The sequence below is a fragment of the Triticum aestivum genome, chromosome 7A (genome assembly GCF_018294505.1).
Source record: "Triticum aestivum cultivar Chinese Spring chromosome 7A, IWGSC CS RefSeq v2.1, whole genome shotgun sequence".
Lineage (NCBI taxonomy): Eukaryota > Viridiplantae > Streptophyta > Magnoliopsida > Poales > Poaceae > Triticum > Triticum aestivum.
The window spans coordinates 520,174,638-520,187,951 of record NC_057812.1 but is presented as its reverse complement, the minus strand read 5'-3'; the positions used below and the strand labels follow the sequence as shown (position 1 = coordinate 520,187,951).

Sequence of the window (13,314 nt, the reverse complement as noted above, 5' to 3'; positions counted from 1 at the left end):
ACTCTCCGATATTCTCTCGAGACCTTCTGTCCGTTGCTTTTGCAATTCCCTTCCACCGAAATATCCCTATGGATAAATACTTACACCTGATGTTCTTACTTTTATTCCCAGTTGATCTTGTTATTACAAGATAACCCAAAATTCTCTATAATGTTTCGAGTATACTTTATGCCCACTGCCTTGCAGTTCCTTGCCACCTGAATACCCCTACGGATAATTCTCGCACTTATCAAGTATCCGCTCATCCCCCAGTTGTTCATGTGTTTCACAATGGTCATCGAAATACTATTTGATCCTCCAAAATCCTTAGTAGCTTACTGCTGTGCAATACTTGTCTGCTTGCATGATGGATGCTTTCCATATGTCTGGCAATATTCATTAGTATCCTTAGACACCGTCATTTTAATACCTTTGATTCAACATGAGTGCGAATGCACGCAATCATCAGTTGATCCTTCTAAATTATCTTTCCGGCTCAGACATCATTTTAAACATGAGCTGGTTCTCAACAAATCCAATTGCCGTCGATTGTACCCCTAAGGCTATTCAACTTATCCATCCCTAATCAGAACATTGCTTTTGATCCCTTGAATTGAAAATCATAATTCCTTTGCATTTGTGCTCTGGATTAGTCAGTTGTTTCCATAATCCAATGCCTTTGCATTGTTACTTCCTCTGGTTGTGTGCCGATGCGCACGTCAGCTCTGTTATGGACCGGCAGATCCTTTAATGGATTTTATCCGACATTGTCCTTCATATTCAATAACCTTGTGAGCCTTCCCTCGGATACATAATGCCTTTTGTAAATGGTATCATCTACTTTCTCAACCTTGCTCTACTTTCGAGCTTCTAATATTTACTCTTGAAACTTGTGGTATATGTTTCTAAGAAGCCCCTATGGGTTGAACATATGCCTTCTCTAAACTGTGTGAATTCGAAAGCTTTCGCGAGTCATACACCTCTGGTATTTTGCCAGATAAAATTTCAAACACTACAACTTCTTCGAAAGTGAGAAGTGAATGAAAGGTTATGCATTGGAGAAGTGGGAGTCGACCTTGAACTTTGTGTTCATGCCCATGGACACGATGTAGATCTTATCATTAAAGCTTCTCTTAAATTAAATTATTCCTTTGGTATAAGTTCATCTTATATCCGGGATCTGGCCTTTTGCAATCGTGGTTCCGACCATGTTCTCTTTTAAATACCATTTCGCGTGCAAGTTTAAGCGCTTGTCTTCTGTAGAGCAATACCCCAGTCCAACCTCTACTTTGATTTGTCATCGAGTATTACCCCTCAGGTATCTTGAAATTATCACGGAACTGCATAACTTCTTATGAGTTCTTCTTCAAGTATTATTTGACTTTCGTTGCATCATCATTTGACTTGATGTCATCGCCGACCGATTACATCTTCATGAAATATCTCGACAAATGTGTCGTGGTCATCATCAACATCCTGAGCTCTTCCAAGATATATATCAAATTCTTGATTAGATATACCATCCTCGCCCCTCAATGGTTTGTGTTATCCCCGACCACTTTATTGCCTTCCGTTAAACACAAAATCATTCATGTTTTGTGTTATACCTTGAGATCCTTGCTATCCAGCATTTGCTCTTCTTTACCTTGGAATATTACCACCTTTTATGTCAAGAATGTCGTGGTAATTTTACCACCTCTTGAGAATTCTTGATATAGTAATATCTCTCGCCTTTTGCGTTCATTTCTTGGTCTCCGTGTTAATTCTAACAGGAATACCGACAAATGGTCTGTGATGTGTAAATTCTAAACTTCTAGCAACCCTATTTGCTTTGAAGTTATTGGTCTACAGTTCCATTCTAGGTCTATTGCTTATTGAATCATCATTCGAACATTGATCGTGCTACCTAGTCCAGATTCCTGGGTGCACCCTTCTATCATTGTTCAGTTGTGTATGTTTCCCTCGAGCATACATCATTATATCATTTGATCCGACAAATGATATTTCCTTGTTCACATAATTGTGGAAATCAAATCCTTTGGAAATCTCGATGATTTGTTGCTGAGCCTATCAGCCACCTCATCCTCTCCTTGGTTTAATGATGAACTCCTGTTGCGGAACTCGCTTCCATAGTTCAATTCTCGAGAATCTTAAAATGTCATCTTGACAATTTGTGTTGCACTTTCTTCTCAGGTATCCTAAAATCTGAGTTATCCTAACACCATTCAGATCTGAATCTCAGTCAGATATGATGGTTGGAACATATTTCCAAGAGTTATAACATTGGTCTTTATGTGACCCAGTAAGGTGATGTCGTGCCTAGCACACCTGTCCCGAGGACCTATCATTATAGTTTCCTTTTTAACAAGGTTAACCATTCTTCCATGAGGAAATTGTAAGACTTATTCTACAAGTTATTCCTGATGGATCCTTTGTGTTTCCAAAGTCTGATCTTCACAGGATGACCATGTCAATGCTATCTCGAAGCATGTCTATGGTACTCTGAATTTCAACAAGAACATTTGAAGCCCAATGCTAAATGTTTCCTGCTCTATTATCCAAACACCGTTGTATGGATAATGTCATGAAAATCTCTCTCCCCTACCTAAAGAGTTTTCTATGTTATATCCTGTCATGGATATCATGCTCAGCTTGTCCTTGAGAAGGATATACCCTTGAAATATGTTGAAATATGTGTTTAAACACATTTTTCTTTCCATTGTTCTGATTAAATAGGATAGACACTTTTCCCTTTCCATTGGTTTGTTTAAACCCTTTCTATGATCTATAAGATATAAGCAGTAATAATTCCCTGCTTGTGCAAACATCTTGGTGTACAACTTTGTCAGTAAGACCCTGTTGCTATTGTTGATGAAATTCCGGTAGCCACCGATGGACGAGAACTTTGCCTATTGGTCCGCCTCGTTTCGACGAGCAGGAAAATGGTTCTCTTCGTCCCTTGCCCTTGGTACCGACGTTGTTGCCGACATAATCGACGGGCCACCCTCTGACATGCCTTGCTTACATGATCGTGCAAGACGTCACCCCTCTTCCTACTTTTAATCCACATGGTGGACCCATAACCCACAGTTCCACAGGATCGAAACCTGACTCACCTGTACAATCCTGTTTCTAATGGTTATTCCCATGCTTGGCTTTGTATTTAACTCACGGGCCACCTTCCTAGTGCTCTATTCTGGTATCAGACGCTATACTTACTCTCGCTGCTCTGAACCCCTTTCTCACTCTGGTTCGGACTTCGAGCAACTATCTATCTGCTTGGAACCTCTTATTGTACCTTCGAACCTCACTCTCGATGTGTTTTATTTGTTCAACTCGAGAGGTACTCATATACTCATTCATGGGTTAATCCCAGATTATTACCCTTATAACATTCTGTCATTGCCGATCTACCCCGTTACCTATTCGTAAGTACGATGAAGATCCAGAAGAAAGGATGTCGACTTCATCATGATGACCGGAAGCAAAGGAATGAAGACATCAATGTAATGGATCGACCTCTTCAAGAAGAGCAACTATGACCGAGAAGAATCGTTAGAATTTCGTAACCAGAACTTTCCCCATTACTCCCGGTCCTAAATCTCGGGACGAGATTTCTTGTAGTGGAGGAGAATTGTGACGCCCGGATAATTAAGCTATAGTAATTCCCTTCTAATGATGCCACGTCACCAGGGTTACTGTTGTTAACCTCACGTTAGTTCAAAAACGGATTCAAAATTCTAATTCGAAATATGGCAAACCACAAAAAATTTCGAACATCAAAACTAAATTGTTCGCGTTGTGTCAAATAATGCATAAGTAATTATGATGGAGGACCACGTTTTTATAAAGTGTTTAAATGCTCTAATATAAATAAAATAGGATCAATCAAAATGATTTAAATGCCATTACTAATTAATAAAGTATCAAACTAAATTATATGGGGACTAGACTTTTGGTGGCAGTGCAGCTTATTGCATAGTATTTATATGTCAAGGCTCCACTTTTTACAAAAGTCATTTGGTTCAAGTTTTAAATGGAAAACAGAAGGTAATTAAAAGAAACAAAAAAAGAAAAGGGCAAAACAGAAAATAAAACAAGAGAAAAGGAAAACCCCCTCCCCTGGGCCAAGGCCCAGCTGGCCAGGCCAGGCCAGCCCACTCCCCACGTCGCCTCCTCCTCTGTTCACAGAGGGGGTCGTGGGCAGAGCCGATGCCCGCCACGGCACCGGCCGACGTCGTGGCGGCCATCCGGCCGGCGACCCCGGCCTACAAGACCCCGGTGCCCCTCCCTCTAACCCTAGCCCCCGACCCCCCTCGCTCGCGCTCTCCCCACAGCCTCTCGCTCACCCCTCCCCCTCTCTCTGTTTTGACGGCCGGGCGGGACGTCACCACGCCGTTGTCAAGCCCGCGGCCACCGGCCACCGCTCGCCGCACCGACGAGTTCAGGAGGATCGCCATCGTCGACCTCGTCCATCCAGAGCGTCAAATCGAGCGGAGCCGCACCGATTTGCCGCCATCGATCTCGTCTTCGACATCCTGCACCGACGGCCGCCGTCGTCGATTCGCTCGACCCCGACCGTCCCCAGCCTCCCCGACCACGTCCCCGGCTCCTTGGTGAGCTTCTCCTCCGGATTCCCCCTTCCTCAGCCTTGATTTGGTCGCCGTTTGCTGTCCCGAGCTCATCCGAGTCCGCTTGTACGCGTACATACGTGCGTGAGTATTTGCTCGCGCTGCTCCTGCTGCCGCCACGCGCGGCCGCGCCGCGCCCGCCTGCGTCTACTGCTGCTCTTGCCGCGCGCCTCCCAACTGCTGCTGCTCGTGGCCGCTGCCTCATGTGTTGCCGTTGCTGCCGCTAAAACTCTGTTCCTGCTCCCTGCTAGCTCCGCTGTTGTTGCTGATTTGCTGATGCTGCTGCCACTTCCCGCGCCGGCGTACGCCTCCGCCCGCCTGCGTGTGTGCCCCGTCGTAGCCAGGCCACGCCCACGCGCGGCTGCCGCCGCTTGTCACCATGCAGTGCCGCGCCCCGCGCCCAGCTCGTATGCATGCCGCTGCTGCTCTACTGAATCTACTATTGCTACTACCTACTGTAGCTATTACTAGTTAGCTTTTCTATTTCTACACTGACTAGCCCTCTAAACAGCCCCTAAACTGTGGCTAAACACTGTTAACAGGAGCAAGAATAATATTTCTAGGTAGTACACTTGTCAAAGCTCAAATGTTTCCATTGGACCAAATCAATTTGATGCATGGATTAATTCCTATAAAAATCACAAAATGCTATCTTTTCTAAATAGAGAACAGAATTAAACCCTAGCACTATGTATGCATGTGTTGTGTGTACAGCGCGCGTGTGTGTAGTGCATGTGTGGTGTGTGTGGCCAGCTGTGCCACAGCCGTGTGTGGCCGGTCATGCTAGTTAGGAGTAGTTTAATTAGTAGGAGTAGTAGTTAATTAGTCTAATAGTAGATGACATGTGGATCCCCACTTCTAAATTAACTAGTTAAATAAACCTATTAAAATACAGTCAATGATAGGTGGACCCCCTCTAATTATCCACTTAAACGAAATTGTTGTATATGTGTCAATGACGCCTGGGCCCGATCTGCAGTTTTGACAAGTTAACAGTCAAATAATTGACTGTTGACTAGAGTGTTGACTGAGTCAACTGGACCCCTTGATCCCACCTGTCATCCACTGTGGCTAGCCCACGATGGGTATAGAAAGTATATCCTATTTTATTTTCGGATTATAATAAATTCAGAACTAAAAAAATCATTTAAAGCTTTAAAATTTAATATAAAGTAAACCGTACCTCAGATGAAAAAACTTTGTACGTGAAAGTTGCTCAGAACGACGAGACGAACCCGGATACACAGCCCGTTCGTCCGCCACGCATCCCTAACCTATCGAACTCGCAACTTTCCCCTTTCGGTTCACCGGTCCGAAAACGCGAAACACCGGGGATACTTTCCCGGATGTCATCCCCCTTCACCGGTATCACCTACTACCGCGTTAGGGCACCTCTAACGCCGTTACTTGTCATGTCATGCATCACTATGCATATGCTTGCATTATATTTATTGTTTCTTCCCCCTCTTCTCTCGCTAGACACCGAGACCGACGCCGCTGCTACCCAGTACGACTACATCGACGACCCCTCTCTCTTGCCAGAGCAACCAGGCAAGCCCCCCCTTTGATCACCAGATATCGCCTACTCTTTTCTCTATACTGCTTGCATTAGAGTAGTGTAGCATGTTACTGCTTTCCGTTATTCCTATCCTGATGCATAGCCTGTCCTTGCTACTACTGTTGTTACCATTACCTGCTATCCTACTGCTTAGTATAGGATGCTAGTGCTCCATCAGTGGCCCTACACTCTTATCCGTCTGCCATGCTATACTACTGGGCCGTGATCACTTCGGGAGGTGATCACTGGCATATACGATATACTTTACACAGTTACATTACCTGTGATACTGTTCGGAGATGGGGGCTGAAGGGGCAGGTGGCTCCATCCCGATAGAGGTGAGCCTGGGTTCCCGACGGTCCCTGACTGTTACTTTGTGGCGGAGCGACAGGGCAGGTTGAGACCACCTAGGAGAGAGGTGGGCCTGGCCCTGGTCGACGTTCGCGGATACTTAACACGTTTAACGAGATCTTGGTATTTGATCTGAGTCTGGCTACTGGCCTATACGCACTAACCATCTACGCGGGGACAATTATGGGCACTCGACGTCGTGGTATCAGCCAAAGCCTTCGTGACGTCAGCAACTGAGTGGCGCGCGCCGGGTTGGACCGCGTAACGCAACTTCCTTTGTAATGGAGGTTGCTAGGTCTACTCACCGACCGCGTACGCAACGTGCAGGTGTGCAATGGGCGATGGGCCCAGACCCCTGCGTCATAGGATTTAGACCGGCGTGCTGACCTCTCTGTTGTGCCTAGGTGGGGCTGCGACGTGTTGATCTTCCGAGGCCGGGCATGACCCAGAAAAGTGTGTCCGGCCAAATGGGATCGAGCGTGTTGGGTTATGTGGTGCACCCCTGCAGGGAAGTTAATCTATTCGAATAGCCGTGATCTTCGGTAACAGGACGACTTGGAGTTGTACCTTGACCTTATGACAACTAGAACCGGATACTAAATAAAACACACCCTTCCAAGTGCCAGATACAACCGGTGATCGCTCTCTCACAGGGCGACAAGGAGAGGATCATCGGTTAGGATTATGCTATACGGTGCTACTTGGAGGACTTCAGTTTACTCTCTTCTACATGCTGCAAGACGGAGGCTGCCAGAAGCGTAGTCTTCGACATGATTAGCTATCTCCCTCTTATTCTGGCATTCTGCAGTTCAGTCCATATATGATACCCTTATTCCATTTGATACCCATGCATACGTAGTGTAGCTCCTTGCTTGTGAGTACTTTGGATGAGTACTCACGGTTGCTTTCTCCCTCTTTTCCCCCTATCCCTTCTACCTGGTTGTCGCAACTAGATGTTGGAGCCCAGGATCCAGACGCCACCGTCGACGACGACTCCTACTACACCGGAGGTGCCTACTACTACGTGATGCCCGCTGACGACGACCAGGAGTAGTTTAGGAGGATCCCAGGCAGGAGGCCTGCGCCTCTTTCGATCTGTATCCCAGTTTGTGCTAGCCTTCTTAAAGCAAACTTGTTTAACTTATGTCTGTACTCAGATATTGTTGCTTCCGCTGACTCGTCTATGATCGAGCTCTTGTATTCGAGCCCTCGAGGCCCCTGGCTTGTAATATGATGCTTGTATGACTTATTTTATTTGTAGAGTTGTGTTGTGATATCTTCCCGTGAGTCCCTGATCTTGATCGTACATGTTTGCGTGTATGATTAGTGTACGGTCAAATCGGGGGCATCACACCCAGGCAGGAGGCCTACGCCTCTTTCGATCTGTATCCCAGTTTGTGCTAGCCTTCTTAAGGCAACTTGTTTAACTTATGTCTGTACTCAGATATTGTTGCTTCCGCTGACTCATCTATGATCGAGCACTTGTATTCGAGCCCTCGAGGCCCCTGGCTTGTATTATGATGCTTGTATGACTTATTTATGTTTTAGAGTTGTGTTGTGATATCTTCCCGCGAGTCCCTGATCTTGATCGTACACATTTGCATGCATGATTAGTGTATGATTGAATCGGGGCGTCACAAAAAACCTCAGGGCATCATGGTTCAGAGGCCCAGGACAGGGGCCAGGAGAAGGAAGGGGCCGCGGCCGCCAGGGCCGTGGCAGGGGTCGAGGACGAGGTGAGTCCCAGAGGGATCAGCGGGATTGGCAGAATCAGGAACCAGAAGATCATGGAGGAGATGTGGCTATGGATGAAGTGGAAAACATCAGGAAAAGGGGAGCAATGGTTAAGAGCTCGTCAGTGCAAAGTAACACGCTGCTTCTGCCGCCACCTCCAGGGACCGTGGCTAGCTCCCCATCAAAGCACGAACCGAAGAGGACCAAGACGATACTCCCCAACAACGACAACTCTATGGTGAAGAACCTAGTTCTAAACATTGACAATGATGCGCGTTTGGCGGGCTCCCGTGAGGAGTCGCGCCTAGCGCAATGAGTCTGTTGTGTTGGAACTGTCGTGGGGCTGGCAAACCCGCGACAGTTCGTGAGCTTCGTGATCTCACGAGGCAGCATGCCCCCTCTATCACATGTATTCTTGAAACACAAATAGAGGGTTCTAGAGTTGAAAACTTGGTCGGTTCTTTAGGATACAATAAAAGTTTTGCTGTAAGCAGTTCTGGTAGAAGTGGTGGATTAGGTATTTTTTGGAATGAAGAAATAAAGCTTGAGGTTGTGGGTTACTCAGAGTATCATATTGATGTTGTGGTTGATGAGCTGGTGGACATCCAAACTAGGGTAACCTTTGTTTATGGTGAGGCTAGAACAAACGAACGGTACAAGACATGGGACATGCTCCGTGGTATTGCGGGTACGAGTACAATGCCTTGGCTGGTAGTGGGTGACTTTAATGAAGTAATCCATGCACATGAGCATGATGGTGTGGGGAGCCGAAGCCAGGCCCAGATGGATCCGTTCCATGATGCACTAGACACTTGCGGTCTATCTGACATCGGCTATGTTGGCACAAATTGGACGTTTGAGAAACGGGTGACAGGAGGTACTTATACAAGGGTCAGACTTGATAGAGGAGTGGCCAACCCAGCCTGGTCAATTGCGTTTCCAGGGGCAGAGTTAAAACACTTGACTACGACCGCTTTAGATCACGTACCCTTACTCGTTCGCTATGGTGACGTGCATGCATGTGGACGGGCCCCACGGCCGTTTAAATATGAAATATGCTGGGAAAGGGAGGAATCACTGCCGGGTGTAGTGGAGACAGCATGGGAAGGTGCAGCTGCGGATTCGGTGGATGCACTCAAGGACAGATTGCAGATGCTGTCGGGCGACCTGTCGCGATGGGATCGCACGCACTTCGGGAATGTTAGGCGGGAATCGCTCGATTAAAGCGCCAGCTACAGGAGTTGTGAGAGATCCCAGGCAGATTGGGTCCTAATCATTTGGAAATTAAGGTGGTTCACCGCTTGACTGAACTTTATCACCGAGAGGAAATGCTGTGGCGACAACGTGCACGTCTAGAATGGCTGACGCACGGGGACAAGAATACATATTTTTTCCATCTGCATGCTAGTAGGAGAAGGAGGAAGAATCAAATTAAAATGCTACAGCAGCCAGATGGGAAAATGACAGAGAACGTTGATGAGATGGAGGCGCTAGCCACTTCTTTTTACGAGGACTTGTACACCTCAGAGGGGGTCACTAGTATGAATGAAGTTCTGGATACCGTTCCTTGCAAAGTTACTCAGGGAATGAATGACACTCTTAACGCCTCGTATAGCCGAGATGAGGTCAAGGCCGCATTATTTCAAATGTTTCCTATCAAAGCTCTGGGCCCCGACGGGTATCCAACACACTTTTTCCAATGCCACCGGGAGGTATGCGGCGATGATGTTATAAGGGTGGTATTGAAAATAGTGGAGGGTACCGAGTCAGCAGCATGCATCAATGAAACAGTGCTTGTGTTGATACCCAAGGTAAAAAACCCTACACTACTATCACAGTTTTGTCCCATCAGCTTATGCAATGTCTTGTACAAGATAGCTTCAAAGGTCATAGCTAACAGGCTCAAACTAGTTTTACCTGATATTGTTTCGGAGGAGCAGTCGGCTTTTGTCCCTGGCAGGTTGATAACTGACAATATTATCACCACATATGAGTGCTTGCATTTCATGAAAAGGAACAAAGCCAAAAAGCATCAGTCATGTGCCTTGAAGTTGGATATGATGAAAGCCTATGACAGGGTCGAATGGGAGTACTTGAGGGCCATACTGCTTAAATTGGGCTTCACGGCTAGATGGGTGGATATTGTTATGAGCTTGGTGACTACGGTGAAGTTCTCGGTGCTTTTTAATGGGAAGAAACTGAGGGAGTTTATACCATCTCGAGGAATCAGACAGGGGGACCCAATATCTCCATACTTGTTCTTGTTGGCAGCAGAGGGCATGTCGTGCCTTTTAAAATCTAAAGAAGAGTCATCCAATTTGCATGGTTTACAGGTTGCACCTACGGCGCCACCAGTGAATCATCTTTTATTCGCAGATGACAGCCTGCTGTTCTTCAAGGCAAATAGTGTTGGAGCTACTGAGGTAAACCAAGTGCTGAATATTTATTGTCAGGCAATAGGGCAACAGATTAATTATTCAAAGTCCTCGATTTTGTTTAGCAAAGGGGTGCCCGAGAGCACAAGGGTGGAGATAAAAGCTTTGCTGAATGTCCCTAATGAACTCTCAACGAGAAATATCTGGGGATGCCTTCTGACATTGGAAATTCAAAAAATGGTGCATTCAAATACTTGAAAGACCGTTTATGGAGCAAGGTGCAGGGATGGATCGCACACACCATGTCAACAGCTGGTAAGGAAATTTTAGTCAAGTCAGTCGCTCAAGCTGTGTCTGTTTTTTCCATGTCATGCTTCAAGCTTCCGAGGGGCCTATGTGAACATCTAAATATGCTGATAAGGAAGTTCTGGTGGGGCAGTAAGGACGGGAAAAGAAAACCGCATTGGGTTTCATGGCAAACAATGACACAACCAAAAGGTATGGGAGGACTTGGTTTCAAAGATTTTGAGTTGTTCAATCTTGCTATGCTTGCTAGGCAAGCGTGGAGGTTACTCCGACACCCCGAAACCTTGTGTGTCAGGCTGTTGAGAAGCATCTACTATTCAGAATCAAACATCCTCCAAACTAATCTCGGTGGTCACCCTAGCCAAGTGTGGAGAGCGATAATAGAAGGGAGGGATATCCTTAATCAAGGATTGATCAGAAGGATAGGGAACGGGGGGACAACATATATCTGGCGGGACAACTGTTTACCACGGGACGAGATGATGCGACCGTATGGAAGCTTAACAGCTACCCCGCCTTCAAGGGTGTCAGAACTGATTGACCACACATCAGCATCATGGGACAGGGGGAAGGTAGAGGCGACCTTCCTGGCAATGGATGCCCGAGTGGTGCTAGGCATTCCTCTATGCACCCGTAACCTACCCGACTTCTGGAGTTGGCACCACGAGAAGCACGGTGTATTTTCAGTAAAATCAGCATACAGGATGCTCGTGGCAACTAAACAACATAGAGAGGACTGGCTTGAAGGCAACTCGGGCTCATCAAGCACAAATGCCGAGGAGGGAGCGTGGAAATCCCTCTGGAAAACCAATGTTCCGGCCAAGGTCCGCATGTTTCTCTGGCGCCTGTCAAAACACTCCCTACCGACTAATGACATAAGGGCACACCGACATATGTCTGACTCGGCCAGCTGCGGGTTATGTGGAGCACCAGATTCATGGAGGCATTCCTTAGTGGAGTGTACTGCATCAAGGTGTGTTTGGGCTTTAAGTGATAGCGAGCTAGTACATAAAATGACGACAACGGGGGTGCCTTCTGCCAAGCAATGGCTGTTTACTATGAAGGAAACACTTGAGCACGACATGTTCGTGCTGCTATCAGTCACTCTATGGGCAATCTGGTCAGCCAGGCGGAAAGCAATCCACGAGGGAATTTTCCAAAGCCCACAATCCACCCAAGCTTTTATCCGCAGATTTATTGATGACCTACAGATAGTACAAGGTCAGCAGAGGGCACCGGTAGTTCGGACAAATGTAATCCCCGCTGCTACCCGACCAAGGGCCAAGGCACCACCACAGGGCTACGCCAAGATCCATGTTGATGCCGCGGTGCGGCATGAGCAAGGTGGAGCAGCGGGAGCGGTATGCAGGGATGATGGAGGAAATTATTTGGGAAGCTCGGCGTTGGTCGTTTATGGTGTGTGCAACCCAACTATACTAGAAGCAATGGCGTGCAGGGAGGCGTTTGCACTTGCAGAGGACCTGAACTTGACGAACTGCGTGATATCAACTGACTGCAAGCAACTGGTGTCCGACATCTCCAAAGGAACCTTAGGGGCGCATGGGGCGATTATTAATGAGATCAGGGCAAAAGCCACTTCTTTTAATTCTGTTTTCATTTTTGAGGGTCGTGCTGTGAATTATGAGGCACACAAATTAGCTCGCTTTTCTCTTTCTCAGGGCTTGGGCCGCCATGTTTGGCTTGGCACACCCCATGACCTTCGTTGTATCCCACATCATGTGGTTTTCGGTGATGAATAAAGTTCTTTTCACCCCTCAAAAAAAAAGCTAGAAGTTTTCTCGTACATGGAAAGGTTTTCTTCTAGCAGCAAGTGGGTTTTTCGTTTCACTGGTTTTCAGTCACTTTTTGTATTTTCTTTTCAAAATAATATGTATTTGTTTTAAAAATTAAACACTATTTGTAATCTGACAATAGTTTTGTAAAAACCATGATTTTTAAAACTTTTGTGAAGTTTTTTTTAAATCAGAACATGTGTTTAATTGCTGGGCATTTTTTAATGATGTGAACCTTTTTTGGAAAAACAAAAAAAAAGAACCTTCAACAAGATAACAAAAACTGAAATATTGTAATAAACTATGTTCGGCAAATTGACGCAATTATCATTAAATAGGATTTGCCGGAATTTCCGAGCTGGTGGATACATGACGATGAGGCTATGGTCATCCCGGAGCACACACAAAAGTGATCCAACTACATAGTTGTGGTCTCGTCAACCTCCATGTACGTCGGGGCGCGGCTATGTACTGCTCGCAGCGACGTCTACCCAAGGCTCGCCTGCAGGGAGCCCGAACGGGGCTAGCCAATAACCACTTACCACGTCAAACTGATGACATTGTGCGTGTTTTTTTATTTTTGTTAA

At 46.3% G+C, this 13,314-nt stretch overlaps 1 protein-coding gene across 1 annotated transcript; it reads left to right on the top strand.

The window, feature by feature from the left end:
- Nucleotides 1-4,191: 4,191 nt before the first annotated feature.
- On the top strand, nt 4,192-5,945 carry LOC123153445 (anti-sigma-I factor RsgI2-like). Its single transcript, XM_044572565.1, has 2 exons — nt 4,192-4,595; nt 4,862-5,945. Exons 1-2 carry the CDS (start codon nt 4,192-4,194, stop codon nt 5,079-5,081), a joined length of 624 nt encoding a protein of 207 aa, XP_044428500.1. The 3' UTR covers nt 5,082-5,945.
- Nucleotides 5,946-13,314: the final 7,369 nt, after the last annotated feature.

Coding starts and splice junctions, on each gene's coding strand:
- LOC123153445 (XM_044572565.1), top strand. CDS start 4,192: ATGCCCGCCACGGCACCGGCCGACGTCGTGGCGGCCATCCGGCCGGCG. Junction 4,596..4,861: donor ACCACGTCCCCGGCTCCTTG/GTGAGCTTCTCC, acceptor GCTCCCTGCTAG/CTCCGCTGTTGTTGCTGATT.